General features: G+C 42.0%; 1 protein-coding gene across 1 annotated transcript in view; it reads left to right on the top strand.

Moving 5' to 3' along the window:
- mnat1 (MNAT1 component of CDK activating kinase) overlaps nt 1–13,371 on the top strand; it is a 36,422-nt gene that overhangs the window by 10,026 nt on the left and 13,025 nt on the right. Inside the window, exon 6 of the mRNA XM_042388962.1 lies at nt 517–648. Coding sequence (XP_042244896.1) covers nt 517–648 — 132 coding nt within the window. The remainder of the gene's footprint in view (nt 1–516; nt 649–13,371) is intronic.

Raw genomic sequence — 13,371 nt, 5'->3', positions numbered from 1 at the left:
CGTATCAGTATTGGAAGCCATTAAATCAGTTTTAGTTTATATTTAAATACTAAGACACCTCTAGACTGTCCTACCATTGCTGTCCACCCCATCAAAAATACCCTACCTCCTCAGTGAACGTGTCCAAGCTTGTGTTCTCAGACCTCTGCACTTGGCAACAATCCACTGAAGAAATTGAAACGTCCGACCTTGCATTTAATGGAGGTGAAGGCGGCGCAGTGCACTTGAAGCAGTGTCCCCTGCAGTGCCACAGTTTTGTGAATATGGCTTGCATCAATAATGTGGAAGCTAGCCTGCTAACCCTAGCTAACCCTATGCTGATGATTATCCAGTTAGACTATTTGTGTTCTCATCTCTTCTCAACATATAGCAGTTACAGAAGGAAAAGGCCTTAACATGTACAAGTGTCAACTATTTCTACTGAGCAGAAAAGTTCCAGATGAAGCACTTTGTTGCATGTATCACATACATAAGATACCATTCTTATAAAATCCTCTATCCTGTTTGTTTCTCCAGGAGCAGTCTCAACTTCCTGCCACCATCTTGCTTGCCCAACATAAGGTCCGTGCTGCCCAGCTGGAGACCCAGATAGAGCAGCAGAAGCAGGCGGTCAAACCTACCAACCTGTTTTCAACTGGAATCCACATGGTGAGTGCAACACTTTGGGCATATTAGCTCTCTAACCCCCTGTTCATTCAGTTTTTCCCCTATATGCTTTCAACAGCGGTGCAGCGCCGCTGCTAAATGATGAACACCACCACTGAAATTTCACATTGTACATAATAATCACGACAAATGCAAACCACGCGCAAGGAGCTGACTGAAGCTAGTAGGAGGCAAAAGGGAATTGGTGTCATTGCTGCAGCCTCTCCTCTCTGTCCTCTCCTCTGCTCCCCGTGTCGGTGTTTGACCGAGGGTGGGGCTCAGCTCCTAAGCGCACCCACACGGACAGAATGGACAGCAGGAGAGAGGCCAGTGGAGACAGTGAATTAGGTGAAGTGAAAGATAATGTTTTATTCGAGTTGACAACAACTACATTAGTTACTGTAAGAACCTCTGTGAGTGAAAAGCCAATATGTACTTTATCAAAACACTTGTTCAACAAGCATAAACATGTAGAAAAGAGATATTTTCATCTGCTTTGCCTGCAGTCTCTCATCCAACGCCGGTATGTTTTACACAACCACAATAAGCTAATAGTGAAATGTTATGAACAAGCTAAAACCAAAGCTGTCTTTATGTAGCCTAACTGTTTATCTTAGTTTGCTACATATCTTAAAATTTGGTAAATTCATGTAAACTTAGCTATTGGCTGAGACAAACCAGCCCCTCTCTCTACCAGCGGTACCTGCAGGCAGTGAATTACAGAGGTAGGAGGACAGGGGACAGGAGGAATGACTGATACTGACTGATGTCTGTGATCTTCATTCTTTCTAAACTTCACTCAGTATTTTCATGCCAGGAATATTATTTATTTTATTGATATCTTATTTTTGTTCCCAGTGAGATATTATTAAGTTTACATAGTGACTTTGCTGTTGTAAACATTACTGTTGCCTCTCTGGAAACAATATTTATATTTAAAATATAAATCAATTCTAATCTTGTTCTCAGTTATTATTATTTCAGGGCATAGTGCTTACTTCATCAGTGAGCATATTTATTTCACTTTTCTTCTTGTTAATGTCTGAGTGTACTGCGAAAAACTATAACCAGTTAGGTTTTTTTATAAATATTGTAAGGTGATGTGAAAATACATAGTTTTTAGTCAAACAACATCAAATATTCTTGGGGGAGAACTTGGGCATTTCATTCTTCATTTATCAAAACTATAACTATCTTGGTTATCTAGGGGAAACATTGTATCTGTAGTGTCAAGCACAGAAAACTGTCCATTTCTTCAGTCTATAAAGACTCAAAGTGGCAGACTCTATTGCCTCTCACAAGCCTCATTTTGTTTAATGTTGAGCCGATCAGTTATATATTTGGCTCAGACTTCGCAATTATTTTCTCCCTTTGCTACTATACCGCTGCTGAGCAAAGTACTCCATTTCTAGAGTGATGTGCTTTCAAGCATTTTTTTTTGTCTTATTCTAGGCCCATTAGTGCCTTTAGTTGTTTATCACGGAGATCTGGGAAGCCGTTAACCATGATGACGATCAACTATTCCTCCATTTTGCTTTATGTAGTTCAATTAGAGTAGAAAATAACTGCTTAAGTTTCCTACGGTAATCAAAACAAGCATGATTGGTTGTTGCAAGGTTGTCAATCCCGCATGTCATAGGTGTCCCTGCGTGTCCCCATGTAGTGGCGCTTGCCAACTTTTGAGTCTTGAGTCTGGGTCGGTGGTGCCAGCATATTTTTCAAGGTTCAATTCACAATAAATGGTATTCTGTTGTGTCTCCAGTGTTTGAGTCCATATGTGTGAACAGAGGGGAAAGCATGCATTTTTGAGATATGGTTTTGCTGCTTCAAGAAAGACGAGCACAGAGAAACAAGACAGCTTAAATAAGCTATACCTACTATAATAAATGGCTATTAAAGTTACTGTGAGCCCAATGTCTCATGGTTCTATACTTCTATCCTCTGGTGGTTCAGTGTTTCTGAGCAGTTAAGGTCATGTGGTGATTTTAGTTGAGTGCTAATTTAAACTTCATGTGCAGCACTCATTGAAAATAAGAGTGGTGATAACAGTCCAGACCTTCAAAGGGAGGATGTTTCTCCGTGTCTGGTGCTTCTTCAGTGTGGAAACAGGCCCTCACCCCTTCAGTCATGTCATCACATTCTTCTGGGCGAGCAATGAGACCCACAGAGAGAGCATGTGGGCTCAAGGCTCTGGTCGCTCCGAGCTCTCAGCTTTGTGCTCACCGTGTCTGGAGAGACCTTCCATTTGGCTGTCGTTCAGGTTTTCAGTCGTTTGTTTTCATTTTACTGTGATGAGATAGGGTGTGTCATCACCCCCACCCCCTCCCCAACAACCCTCATGAGGCATGGTTGTCTTCCCACAGTTCAGTGGTGCGTGGGAGAGAGATGTGCTTAGTACTCACCTAGGCTCAAGCTGGAGCTAAGTTTTGACATACTCAGGTATAATCCAACTCTTACTTTTCCCCTCTTTGTTTAACAATCCTGCCCATTTGAATGTTTTTCTCACTGGAGTAGGCCTTTCAAAAGTTCTTGGTTAAAGAATGTTATGATGATAATCACTTAGACTGCATAAAAGTCATTAATTTGTTTTATTAAACCCAGAAGAGACAACTGGCTTATCCACAACCAGTGAAAAAGCACTAGGTCTAGATCGAATTGATCCAAATGGAGGATGTGTTACTCCGACTCTCTCTCTCTTGATATACAGCATGAAGTTAAACTTGCTGATGGAGAGAGAAACAGCATGATTATGTTGCTCTTGGCTTCCTCTGTGGCTGTTTTTCCTCGCTTCTTTCTTCCCATTTCTCTTCATCCTCCCATCCCAGAGCTCCTGTTGGTGGAGCAGAGCTTTCGCCATGCATCTGCTGTGCTGGACTGAGAGACTTGAGTCAGGGGAACGTGTGGGTTTGGATTTCCCTCCACCTCAGAGTCCATAAGAATGACTTCTGTTTGACTTGGTGGAGTTTCAGCACAGAGCGGTGGATTCCTGCAGATTGCTGGAATTCATTTATCTGCTAGGTTGTGGTCCCTTGTTCCAAACAGGGTTTCAGTTTTTCTTCAGCAGAAATTAGGGGAAGCAAATGTAAAAACACATTTGTAGAGCTGGGCTGTTTCTATGATATTCCTTTACAGTTCAGCTTAAAGCTGCAACTACAACAATTATTTTCATTATCGATCAATCTTTTGATTATTTTCTCTATTAATCAATTAGTTGTTTGATCTATATAATGTCAGAAAATGTTGAAAAATGTCCATCACTGTTTCCCAAAGCCTAAATTGATGTCCTCAATTGTTTCCATTTGTATCAACCACCAGTCCATAACCCAAGACTATTCAGCTTACAATCCAAGAAAATCATTGTATCTGTAGTTTGGCTGTTTTGTACTCCTCTCTTAAGCGATGGTGATATCAATTAGTGCTGAAATGTGTTGTCAGTTAATGGATTAGTTGATTGATAGATAATTACAGTTATGATTGTCGGTATTTAAGTAATTTATCAAGCAAAAATGGCAAACATTTACTGGTTCCACCTCCTCAAATGTGAGGTTTGGATTTGTTTTCTCTTTTTCATATCATTGTAAATGTATGTGTTTTGTTTGTTTTTTTTACTGTTGATCTGAGGAAGCAAGTAATTTGCAAATGTCATCTTGGACTCGGGGAAAATTGTGATGTGCAATTTCCACTAAACAATTACTTGATTTATTAAAAAAAAAAAAAAAAGATTAATTGATAATCAAAAGAGGCACATTCACAAAGGAAAACCAGTTAGATTGTGACAGTTATGAACACACAGGGGCCTGACTCATGACCTCTTGTTTTGTCATCTGGATGTTTTTGGTGCTCTGCAAGTTCACCAGTCACAGAAGCAGATATTCACGGCACCCCAAAACCCCACCCCCATCATGACCACCTGCCCCCCCTAGCACTCCAGCCAGCTGCTTCTCCCCAGGCCAAGGTGAGCCGTCACCGTTGGAATGACATATCTTCCTATCTTTGAGCCGTCCGATCCATGGAACGTGAGGATGCCAATTCTCCCTTGGCTTCCCAGTGGCTCCGGTCTTTATTTAAAAAGTGATCTAATGTTGCATCTAGCTGTGTGATGTTGTTTACTGGGAACATGCAAGCAGACATCTCAGCCATGTTGGCACTACTCTACACTTGGGGTGATTTTCCAACAGCAGGGAAGGGGACTCCAACCCTGATCCCGATTATTCTGGTTGTGTGTTAACATGCCGTCGAATGGATGCTCAAGGAAGTTAGCCGATCCTGAGGGAAAGTAGTCTCAGTCCAGGTGTGATGTGAGGTGGGATGGGCCTGGTCTTGCCTCAGGAATGGTCTGAAATCGCTCACTAATCCCTCACTTTGTAGGCACTCTATTGAACGAAGCCGGTGTGCAGGTGAATGAACAAACACTACACTAAGCACACACACACAAATGCGCACGCTAACCTTACCCAGTCTGAGTAAACATCCTTTGAAGAATAAAGTGTCTTTTTAAAAATACACATCCACTGATATCAAAAGAGACTCTCTGTGTGGGAGGGAGGCAACTATTCATTGTTTAAACAGGTTGCTTGTTGTTGTCTGACACATAAGACCTGGCCCAGTGACAAGAGTCACAATGACAAGAGTCATCACGGTTGGCACATGATCAGAGCAAAATATGGACATGAGTTTAGGATCATTAGCATATAAGTTATATCTGGTTTAAGCAGTTCATAAGTAATAATGACGTTTTAGTTTTTGATTGTATTTAAGGATGTTGGCTTTGTTTGTTTCAGTAGTGTATGTGTGAGGTTGGGGATTGTCGTTAGCTGCTACAGTGTCCCATTCCTGAAAGAGTTTGACCGATGGGGAATCTCTCCGCCTAGAGGCAGCTTTCAGCGCCATCTTAAATGAAAGGTCCTAGGTTCCAACACTACTGTGGCCCAATCCACTCCTCACAGGCGGCAGAGCAGCTGACATACCTGACGAGGCCGGCATGGGCACCTAATGAAAGCAAGAGGCACACACACATAAACAAAGTGCAACTCACACACACACACACACACAATCAGCCAAATGTGGGTGGAAAGTTTATCCCTAAACATAGATGTGTAGCTGGCTGTAATAACCTCAGGTTCTCTTTGGCTTTATTCCATTCTACACTTAGGGGGTGGAATTTGACTACCATAGAAAACACAAATGCACACACTCACACTCACACACACACTCATGCTGTGAGCTTGTTTGCTCAGGCCTGTTTTACTTGGTTAAGTTGTCCTCTACAGTGACCTCTGCTCGTGAGACGTACTCGTCAGCGCAGGCCATGCTCTGCTTTACTTTTCTCTGGCAGACTGGCCTAACCTGTTTTGCCTGCGAGGTTGATGTTACATTACCACCCCCCCCCCCCCTTCAACCCTAACTCACTCTTTCACCATCTTCAGTGTTATTTTCATTTCCTTTATTCACACTCCGAGACAAATCGTAGCAGACACAATTTGCATTTTTTTGTGTTTATACTCAGAACTTTTTGACATATAATTAATTTACAAACCAAGGGCAGCATGTTTTTTTGTGGGAAAGTGCATAACCCTTGCCCTTTGGCCTTTTCTTTTTTTATTGGATTGCTGGCACGCAGGTTGATAGCTGCCGGTGCTTGAGGAAAGGGGGTCAGTTCAGGGGGTAAAGAGAACCGTCAGCTGTGATTGGCACCAGCACATGTGGGCATTCACACCTCTGCCCCTGCCCCTGGCTTGGCCCTGTTTAGGTTGGCCTCAGCAACCCTTGCCCACGGGCAGCCCGGCCTAGGCCAGCCCAGCGGAAAAAGGAGTTGTCAGCTTTAGGGGCTTTGCGCTGGGGCAGCTGCCACTGGTCAGGCGGTTATATTTAAACTTGTAAGGCGAGGGGAGGCACTGTGCGGGCAGCAGCTTTTACACTTGCTACTTGCTGCTCAGTGGGCCAGTGGGCAGCCCAAAGCTCTTTATCCACACAGAAGCACTGGCAGTGCCAGGGCAGAAGGTGGAAGCGTGGGCTGAGAATGGGATGGCACTAGGCTGGCCCCTAACTAGGCTTATTAATTTTATCCCCTATACAATGCTGACCACTGTTTCCCTTTCCATTGTTCTCATTATCACTTTGTGCATTATTGAAAGGCTCCCACTGCCTCTGGAGCTGTGCTTTAGCTAGCTGAGGCTTCCCGAACTGTTGAGAAGCAAGCAGGCTAATGTGGTTTTGTGTGTGTGTGTGTGTGTGTGCGTCTGTGGATCTGGTGGGGAGGTGCTGATGGAGAGTTTAGTCTCTAAGTGACCTTGATGTGTCCTGCTGAGGTGCAAAATCAGGGGAGAGATGGGGCCTATAGAGGGCCTATAGAGTGTTGTTCTGTGTGTGTGTGTGTAGCACGTGTTTCTGGTGGCATTCTGATGGGTGACACAATTTGATCTTTCTTTCAAGACTGACACTTTGACCATTGGATTAGACTCTGTCTTTGTTGGATCAACGCGCTCTTCTAATGATTTTCTTTTGTGTAAAAGCTTCTAGTTTATAACAAATGTTGAAAATATAAATGGTAAAACGGTAGATGGAGTGTAAGCAAAGCAAGGAGCATCAAAGCACAGGGGGTCAAGAGCAGCTAAAGCATCTATAAAAGTGAGGTTTACAAAGCACATTATTCCAACATCTAGGAGCAACTATTGCAAAGACGCAACCGTGTCTTGTTTTTAATGTAGACTTTGGCACAGTCGGTACTATGCCTTGGGTATAGACCTCTCATACCTTAAAAGTAATGTGACTTTTATGAGACCCCTGCCCCATAAAAGTCACATGAATGCTTGCCATATCGCTCTGTCAGATGGGCTAACCCTGTTTCTTTCCCAGATGGTACTGTTAAGATGCACAGCCAAGTTAAGAAAGAGTAATGTGACGGTACATCACGAGCCAAAACCCAGAGGCACAAAGTGCAAAACAGTTTTCCCGGCCAGCACACGTGTCTGCTCTACCACTAACAGGACAGACACCCAAGTCGGCTTTACTTGACCTTTTTGAAGTGGTTCCACTCCTACCAGGAAACTGAAGCTGGTATAACTACATCACTATAACTCTGTAGATGTAGGAAGATCACAAGGGCAGAAGAAGGAGGACTACTCCCTCTGGCGCACAGGTGATTTCCTCAAATCATCCTCCCCTGCGGTTTTATTAAGATTGATGGTCCCCTGAGTTTCATTTTAGTGTCACAGGGGTATTATAAGAGTCTTAAATACCAATAATACACAAACTTAAAAGCAGCATGTGGGCATACAGTACATAATGTTGTATAGGTAGTAAGATGGGCCCCCAGTAATGTTGAAAGCAGATGTTTGTGTTGGCTCTCTCAGAAGTGTTGTTCCAATGGTCCGTAGTCCCTCAACCATTTCTGCTCTGCTCTGCTGGGCCTTGCTGGGGGTCCCGTCTCTCTCTTCCCTTCTGTTGCTTTCTTTCACCGAAGCATTTGGAAAACAACATTCATATGCTGTAATTCACACAAGCTTTTAATAGGACGTGATGAGTCCATGATTGAAAGTTTCAGCAGTATTATTAGGTAGAGCGGAGGACGGAGCAGATCTGAGAGGGCACAGCTCTGCGTTAGATGGATAGTCGGACAGCTTGTCTTGTATCAAAAGCAGGTTATATGCAGTAACATGTACACATTTCTGTTAACATTTTCAGAAGAACAAAGACTGTTCTTGTGTATGCATGTCTTATGCTGTGTTTGTTCGTGCCAATGTGTCTCTGCCAGTTTTCAAGGTGCCCTTGCAAAGGAATGCAACAGAAATGTTTCTAGACTGGGGGTTGGCTGTTCTGTCTGTCACTTAAAAATCTGATTTACTGCCCTTTAGCCATCTGCAACTTCCAATTTGCCGCCCTCTTTCTCCACCATTCCACCATCGTAGACTTTTCTTCTTTCGCTTCTCCCTCCACCCATTCGTCCCGGTGCGTCTCTTTGATTGGCGCAGTAGGGGAGTTAAACAGTGTTGAAAGTCTGAAAGAAGATGGATGGAGAGACTGAAGGAGTGCGAAAGAGAGAGAGAGTTACTGGGATTGGGTTGGCCGGTCTGGGTTTCATTAGCCTGTGGTGGGGCTCCACTGTGTTGGATGAATGGATGGGACAGGATGGGGGGATCACTGGCACCTTGAGGTTAAAGGGTGAGCAAAAACCGTAGAGAATCGTGTGTGTGATGTGTTTTTAAAGGAGAAATCTAGCAATCCACCCAAACACATTTAAATGGTGATTAAAAAGTGGGTATCCAGATATGGGCAATCCATTCGTGGGGCCATTATTTAATTGGGTGTTGTCTTCTATTTTGGATGAAATTAGTGACCAAACATGGATAAATGTACATTTTTGATTCAGACGAATCCGGGTTGTAGGAGGAAGTAGAGAAGCTGCCATTACTGTAAACCTGCATTTAAGACTGTAATGTATCTAAGGGATTTCACTTTTTAAGAGCTTTTGTCATGAAATATGTCAGAAAATCAAATGTTGAAATCATAGTCATCAAATGCAATGAAAATAAAAGTTATAATCCACAAAACTTTCAACGAAATCTAGTCCAGTTTTAACAATGCTAGACGTCTTTTCTGGGCTGCTCCAACAGTAAACGTCAACTTTGGAAAAAACAGAAAGTAAAAGCCACAAGCCTCTACTCCATGAAATCAATTTACTTCCATAAATCACCATTTAATCCTCATGTTTCGATCATATTCTGAGCAGCTTGCCGACCAAAGACCGAGGGATCTGCCTACATGGGCCAATGGTGTGCCACCACCCCGCCTCTCTCAGGCTAGCTCGGCGCTACGTTTCCTGGCTGAAATGAAAGTCAGTGACTTCCACATTTACACACAGTACATTCATCTATCCGAAGAGACGACTGCTAACCACCAACAACCCAAACCTATGCGCTTTCACTGCCAGTGTAAATGTGTTCAGTAGAACACGCAGTAATGGCAGTGGCGCTTGAGAACGCAACATATAAATCAGCTGCCGGATTTGTCTAGTCAAGGAGCAAGAGGTTCTTTATAATGGACAGCTTTTTATCCTCAGATGTTATTTATCACATGAAAAGAAATCAATCAAAAAAGAGAACGATATCTGTTATTCCATTGATAGTGTCATAAGTGTAAGGTAGAGCCAAAGAGACATGTTTTTTTTTGAGTTGATGTTCACCTTTCACTATGTCTTCACTGGATAAACCCACGCTTTCTCTTGCTGTTAATATACTGCCATTGTCACTATCACTGCTGCTCCTCCCACCTGCATGTATAAACCACCGCTGAATGAGACAGGTTCAGGCTTGTTTTGTTCGGGTAGTTGTAAATTATTCCAGGGAATAGAGTTGGATGGATTATATCGCAATATTGATTGATATATTGTAAGAAACTGTTTGGAAAATATGCATGGACAGAAACATCTGTTTTTGGCCAATTCAGTAAAGTGGATACTGAACAAAGGTCTTTCATCATGTCTAAAAATCTAATACTGCCATAAAACAATCCATTGTCAGCAATGTTGCAAATCAAGTCTAATACAACCAGAGATATTAAAGAGTAGTTAACTTGGTATAAATGATATGGTAAAATCTCTGACAGTAGACAAACTTACAGTATATTGTCGAACGGCATATATTGTCAAATTGCCCAATACTACTCGGAAATTTCGGAAACCACTAACTAATCTAAACGTAAATGAAGCATGTTGAAATGGCTAAAAACAGTTGTAAAAAGTCCATTTAATCACAAAATAAATCTTGGAATGCCTTAACGCTACATATTTATGGTACATAACATTACAAGTACAAGTTTCTTTATGCGTGTGTATTTTGTTAGAATAATTACCACCATGTTGTTTTTGGCTCAGTTGATCTACATTCATTGCTGTCTCAGTGTGCATCACTTGGTGCTTTTGTAACTTCCAGTTCAGCTTAGGTGGCTTTATTTTCCCGTGTGTGCGCTTGCATGGGCCAAAGCATGTGTGAGGGCAGGCAGTCTGAAGCCGTGGGGCACATGTTACTCGTTTAGTTTGGTTTTCATCAGCTCCCCTCTGAGTTCTGTTGTTTATACTCCCCCCACTACTCTTTTCTTTGCTTTCTCTCTTATCTTTTTATGTTTCCTTTGTCTTCGAGTTTCTTTGCTACTCTCTAAAGTAGTCACTGTTTGTTTAGACATCATCTTTTTAATTTCAGGTTTGTTTAATGACTCTGGCTCGTCTTCTGAGTCTGATTACTTAATGCTGGAGAAAACATAGCGGTCTGACGCTGTGTGGAAATTCCCCTTTGATGGCAGAGCCCCAAATCGAACAATCCTACAATGTCCTTAAGAAGTATCATATTTCTCACTTGATCGCCATGGTCAAGGGCATTAGGAAATGGAGTAGTTTGACTGAAATCTCAACTCTGAGTAATAATGGATTGAAGAAATGGACAGTTTTCTGTGCCTGACACCACAGATCCAGTGTTTCCCCTAGGATTTTCTCAGCAGTGGTAGTGTTATGCACACGCAGAGCCCACGTTGCCAGGACCCGTATTTGCGCACACCAGCAGTGAAATAACTTAAAAGTACTTTGGAATTGTTCCAGATAGGTTTATTCATGTTCATCGAGCCATGTGTGTGATAATTTACAGGAGCTTTTGACAGCGGAAGGACTCTGGAGGCCCAGATAGCTGTAGTTGTAATAAATGTCAAAGAATGAAATGCCTCAACACAGTCAGGGGGTTTCAGGGTTCTCACCCAAGAAAGTTTGATGTTGTTTTACTAAAAACTATGCATTTTCACATCAATTTAGACCTTACAATATTTTGAAAAAAAACAACTGGTTGTAGTTTTTCTCAGTACACTCAGACATCAGCAAGAAGAAAAGTGAAACAAATATGCTCACTGATAAAGTAAGCGCTATGTCCTGAAGTAACCCTAATTCAGAACAGGATTAGAATTGATTTATATTTTAAATAAAACTAAATACTGTTTCCAGAGCAGCAACAGTAATGTTTACAACAGCAAAGTCACTATGTAAACTCAATAATATCTCACTGGAAACAAAAATAACATATCAATAAAATAAATATTCCTGACATGAAAATACTGAGTGTAGTTTAAAAAGAATAAAGAACACAGACATCAGTCAGTATCACTCTTCCTGTCCTCTGTCGTCCTCCCTCTGCTGCTGGTGTGATTCACTGCTCGAGGGAGGGGCTGGTTTGGGAGGGCTGCCATCCCAGCCTGTAGCTAAGTTTACAAGAATTTGCCAAATTTTACAACATTTGGCAAACTAAGCTTACAGTTAGGCAACATACAGACTGCTTTTGTTTTAGCTTGTGCGTAACAATTCGCTATTCGCTTAACCAGCGCGCTGCGGTTGTGTAAAACATACCAGCGGTGAATGGAAGACTGCGGGCAAAGCAGTTTAATAAAATTATAATATATATATATATAAATTTTAATATAAAAATTATATGAAATCACTGGAATATGCTAGAAAGAAGAAAAGTCATAGCATGAATACCCTTGAAGACCTGAACATTTTGATATTTGAATGGTTTCTGTAGCTGAAATGCAGAAGTAGTTAACGATTGAAAAACGTGCAGAACAAGAATAAGTACATTTTTGAAGAGCAATATTTAGTAAATATTGCTTTTCTACATGTTAATGCTTGTTGAACAGGTGGTTTGATAAAATACATATTGGCTTTTCACTGCACTTAGGTTTTACTGCACGAAGGTTTTACTGCACTTACAACAATGAGGGCAACTGTCATCAACTCCAGTTAACTGTTACCTTTCACTTCACCTGTATCACTGTTTCCACCGCGGCCTCTCTATTTTACTGTCCACTCTGCTGTCCGCTCTGTGTGTGTGTGAGTGTGTGTGTGCGTGTGCGTGTGTGCGTGCGTGCGTGCGTGCGTGCGTGCGTGCGTGCGTGCGTGCGTGCGTGTGTGCGTGCGTGCGTGTGTGGAGGAGCTGGGCCCCGCCCTTGGTCAAATACAGACACGGAGCAGAGGAGAGGACAGAGAGGAGAAGCTGCAGCAATGACACCAATTCTCATTCGCTCTCCAGCAGCTGCTTGAAGCAGAGAAAGTGCACGTGGTTTGCATCTGTCGTGATTATTATGTACAATGTGGAATTTCAGCAGTGACGTTCATCATTTAGCAACAGTGTTGCGCTGCTGTTGAAAGCATGTAGGGAAAACACTAACAGATCTTATGACTGTAGGAGACATTGCTTTTGGTGAATCAGTGGAAATACACTGTTAGCATATAATCATTTACTCTCTTTTCTACAAATATACATTATCAGTAGATTTGTCTTTTGGTAGTTTTATGGGAATAGCCGAGTAGTTTGGAAGTACACCTGCTTTATGTTATCATGAATTACATTTCTTAATCTACCTCACCATAATTATCCTTTATTACGTCGTGTTTTTTTCTTCTTGATCAGATTTCCAACAGGAATAGTTGTTGAGTTTCCAGCACTGTGTTGACCACTAAAAACATGCTCAGTCATCGTCTCAGTTAGTTTCTCCACAAAACCAGCAGTGCCTGGGGAAAGTGAAAATGTTGTCAGAAAAAACTCCTGTTTCCAAACCAGTCAGTCAAGAATTGGTGGTTACTAATGTTGCAGTTTGATTGACATTAAGCCTCTTGCAAATTGTTTTTTCTGTTTGTGTCATCCTGATTGTGCCATAGCCATAGTTTCCAGTCTTGCACTGCATAATAAACTA

This window comes from Thunnus maccoyii, chromosome 16 (assembly GCF_910596095.1).
Source record: "Thunnus maccoyii chromosome 16, fThuMac1.1, whole genome shotgun sequence".
NCBI lineage: Eukaryota > Metazoa > Chordata > Actinopteri > Scombriformes > Scombridae > Thunnus > Thunnus maccoyii.
This window is presented reverse-complemented; position numbering and strand designations above follow the sequence as displayed.